The sequence below is a fragment of the Vigna radiata genome, chromosome 8 (genome assembly GCF_000741045.1).
Source record: "Vigna radiata var. radiata cultivar VC1973A chromosome 8, Vradiata_ver6, whole genome shotgun sequence".
NCBI lineage: Eukaryota > Viridiplantae > Streptophyta > Magnoliopsida > Fabales > Fabaceae > Vigna > Vigna radiata.
In genome coordinates, this window is record NC_028358.1 from 3,722,099 (window position 1) to 3,726,468 (window position 4,370).

The 4,370-nt window shown below is 35.3% G+C and overlaps 1 protein-coding gene across 1 annotated transcript; it reads left to right on the forward strand.

The window, feature by feature from the left end:
• Positions 1-485: 485 nt before the first annotated feature.
• LOC106769693 (G-type lectin S-receptor-like serine/threonine-protein kinase SD3-1) lies at positions 486-3,593 on the forward strand. Its single transcript, XM_014655416.2, has one exon. It carries the CDS (start codon positions 1,131-1,133, stop codon positions 3,426-3,428), a length of 2,298 nt encoding a protein of 765 aa, XP_014510902.1. The 5' UTR covers positions 486-1,130; the 3' UTR covers positions 3,429-3,593.
• Positions 3,594-4,370: the final 777 nt, after the last annotated feature.

The following is a 4,370-nucleotide window of genomic DNA, read 5'->3' on the forward strand; positions in this document are numbered from 1 at the left end:
ATAATTTTTTTATTTATAATTAAAACTATTATAAATATAAATAATTTTGTTTATAAAATAGTATCTAATTTAGTCAATATATAACTAATTATTATTTTTGTATTTAAAATACTTAAACTATTTTTAAACGTTGAATTCAGTTAAATAATGCATTTATTACATTTATGTAAGTGGTATAAATAATTACAATTATATTTAGAGAAACTTAAAACATATTTAAATTATTTTTCAACGCGTTTTTATTAATTAAAAATTATAAAAACGTCAGTAGAACTGGTAAATAAAAAATAGTAAATTTAATCTAAAAATAATAAACGTTAAAACTTGTGTGACTCTGATTTCACTTTTAGTCATGTGATGCAGTACTGAAAATTAACTTTTATCCCTTGTTTTTAGTTTATAGGGAGTAGAGTGTGTTGTAATCTTAATTAATATGCAATGTGCCAACATTCGATTTCAACTTTCACGACTCTCTTTGTCTCTTTGAGCTTAGAAAAGTTACTGTATACTGGAAAATGGGTTCCTCGTTTGCCTAATTTGGGGCCCATTTCAGTTTAAAGCTTCAATTTTTATTTCAAATACACGATTTTCTGCCGTGTTATTTTGTACAAGAATGAAAAGTGCTTCTTCTTAGTAATCTCACTCTTGCAGCTAAGTCACACATGCCTCCAAACTCTTTCTAGTTTCAGTTTGCATTGTTAAGTCCATATCTTGCGACCTTGTGAGTTTGTGTCTAAGAATGGCTAAGCTTTTGTGATGAGAATGGTAGTTGGTGGCTTCTTGAATTTCTGAGCTTTTGACTCTTCCTTCAGGTACCAAACTCTTTTCCTTTTTCTACCCCACTTGGATCTTTTCAGATTTTCTCCTCACTTCTTCAAATTTGTCTTCACACTTTACCTAATACTCTTAGAAATTTTTTGTCTTCCGTTCTTTATCATTTCACCTCTGAACGGCAATTTGAGCTTTGAAACACAGAAAGCCTCAATCTTTATCTTATCTTAGATTCCTTCTTCCCATTTATTTATGATAATTGCTGAGGTGGAGTTCAATGTCTTTCACGTGTAACTGAGAGTTGGGGTTTAGGATTGATTGTTTTATCTCTTAATTCGCCCCTCTGAGCATATCTAGATATGCTTGGACAAGGGAATTGTCACCTTAGATCATCATTCTTGCTATGTATGCTCATTGGCCTCTTGATGCATTCTGTTGTGGGTGCTGAGATTCCCTTGGGTTCTAAACTTTCTGTGGTTGACAATGATTATTGGGTTTCCTCCAATGGTGATTTTGCTATTGGATTCTTCAACATTTCCGATCAACCCAACCAGTTTAGTGTTGGAATTAGATTCAATTCCAAGTCTATACCATATAGTCGACGAACTGTGGTTTGGGTTGCTGGGGGTGATGTCACAGTGGGTAACGAGTCCTACTTTGAACTCACTCAAGAAGGGGAACTGGTCCTGTTTGATTCCTTGCATGAAGCTTTTGTTTGGACCTCTGGAACGGGTAACCGATCTGTTGCATCGGCTTCACTCCTTGACAATGGAAATCTTGTTCTAATGGACAAAGAGCAACACATCATTTGGGAAAGTTTTAGGACTCCATCTGATACTCTTCTCCCAGGACAAAGTTTATTCGCTAATGAAAAGCTTCGTGCAGCATCTGCAATCAAGAATAGCAAGTCTAGTTACTATAGTCTTCACATGAATGCTTCTGGGCATTTGGAGCTACATTGGGAAAGTGATGTCATCTACTGGACAAGTGAAAACCCTTCTTCTGCTTCGAATCTCAGTGCTTTCCTTACAACCAGTGGAGCTCTAGAACTTCGAGACCGAAGGTCAAAAGCTGTTTGGTCTGCATTTGGACAGGATCACAATGATTCTGTGAATTATAGATATCTTCGGCTGGATGTGGATGGAAATCTTCGCTTATATTCGTGGGTTGAAAGTTTGGGATTGTGGAGATCGGTCTGGCAAGCTGTTGAGAATCAGTGCAAGGTCTTTGCAACTTGTGGTGAACTTGGTGTCTGTGTCTTCAATGCCTCAGGTTCTGCTGAATGCAAATGCCCGTTTCAGGTAACTGCGGGTAACAACAAATGTTTGGTTCCATTTGAACGAGACTGTGCATCTGGCACCAATATGATAGCATACAAGAACACATATTTATATGCATTCTACCCTCCTGATAATTCTGTTATCACAAGTAATTTGCAGCATTGTGAAGAGTTGTGTCTGAATGATCCACACTGTACAGCTGCAACATTTTCCAATGACAGAACTCCGCTATGTTCAATAAAGAAAACTGGGTATGTCACTGGCTATTCAGATCCATCTGTAAGCTCAATATCATTTGCCAAGAGATGTTCAGGTCCAATTGCTGTAAACCCAAGTTTCACAAAATCTCCTCCTTCTGAACCACCTCCTCCTCTCTGTGTTCCTTGCCTAATGGGGGCTGCCACAGGCACATTTTTCATCATTGTTATTCTCCAGTTGGGAATTGTGTTCATCTTCAAAAGAAAAAACTCTACCAGACAAAAGGCCACTTCAGGTTTCACTGGCACAAACTCAAAGGGTTTAATTGTGTTGTCCTTCTCAGAAATCAAGACCCTCACAGGGGACTTCAAGAATCAAATTGGGCCAAAGGTGTTCAAGGGTTTGCTACCAAACAACCTCCCGATTGCACTCAAAGACCTGAACGCAACCTTAGAAGAAAGGAAGTTCCGGAGTGCTGTTATGAAGATGGGTTGCATCCACCACAAGAACCTTGTGAAACTGGAGGGTTATTGTTGTGAGTTTGATCACAGGTTTTTGGTGTATGAATATTGCAAAAAGGGTTCACTTGACAAGTACATAGATGATCCTGCACTATGCAAGATGCTAACATGGAGAAAGAGAGTTGAGATATGCTCAAATGTGGCAAAAGCCATATGTTATTTGCACTCCGGGTGCAGGGAGTTCATCAGCCATGGAAATTTGAAATGTGAAAACGTTATGTTGGATGAAAACTTGGTGGCGAAGGTGAGTGAATTTGGGTTTGCTATTGCAGATGGGAAGGCAACGTATTGTGGCTTTTCAGCTGAGAAGGATATAGAGGATTTTGGCAAGGTAGTTTTAGCCTTGCTAACCGGATGCCGTGATCATGAACATGTTGAACTTTGTGGGTGGGCGTATAAAGAATGGATGGAAGAGAGGGTGGTGAATGTGATTGATAGAAGAATGGAAGGAGGTTATAATTCAGAGGAACTGGAGCGTGTGTTGAGAATTGCATTTTGGTGCCTTCAAATGGATGAACGCAGAAGACCTTCCATGGGGGAGGTAGTAAGAGTTATTGATGGAACATTGAGTGTTGATCCTCCACCACCTCCTTTTGTGTTTCAGAGGCCATTGCAGGTAGATGATTCAGAGGAAAATGTTTCAGAGTTTGAAGTGTAGATGCTTTGCTTTTATATTTGATGTGTATAGTAGGACTGGACTAACTTGTAGATGAGACAACAAAACCATGTCATTGTTTTTTGTGCCTTAACCATTTAGTGGTAGTTGAACTGTGAAGACAATGTTGTTCATTTCAGATCTGCAGCATCTGGCTTATGTTGTTTCCCTACTTGGAGACACACTACTTGAGAATGAGTGAATATTGCTGTTTGCTGGAACTTAAGAGGACAAAGTAGGCTAATTACAAGTTCAGTTTTACATGCTCTGTTTTTTTTTTTCCTGTTTCAATAGCTATACACTTGCACTGACATGTTCTATACATTTTGAATTGTAAAATCAGAGGAGGTTTACAATGAAAGTAAATAAATGTAGAAGGCTCAGAATTATTGGATAATATCCAAAAAAATAAACTTGATAATAATATGTTTTAAGTCTTTAAATTTTGATAAAAAAATAAAATTTGTTTATGTTTTAAATTTTGATAGAATATGATCCTAATAAATATATATTTTTTAATTTAATTAAGTTAATTTTTGTTGATGTGAATTATTTATACTGTTTTAATATTTTTTTAACTTGAATTTTAATTTACAATATTTTTTAATAAGTTAAAAAAATTAACATTGTTAGGATAAAATGATTTTATCTATTTATTTTTAAAATATATCAAAGTTTTAAAAAGTATAAATTTCAATTTCATATCTAAATACAAATACAAAATCTATTTAATGTTTCATTTATATAACTAGTATATGAATCTAAAAATACATTTTACATTTATAAGTTATTTAATATTGCTATTCTATTATCTATAATATATTGAGCCAGAAAAAAACAGAGTTCGTTGAGATGATACACTTCATTAAAATTGACCAATTTATGCGAGAAAGATTAGTTATTCACATAATTAATGAATATTTCACAAATTTAATAAAAAAACTG

What these genes read in the sequence shown, in the direction of transcription:
- LOC106769693 (XM_014655416.2), top strand. Translation starts at nt 1,131, where the DNA reads ATGCTTGGACAAGGGAATTGTCACCTTAGATCATCATTCTTGCTATGT.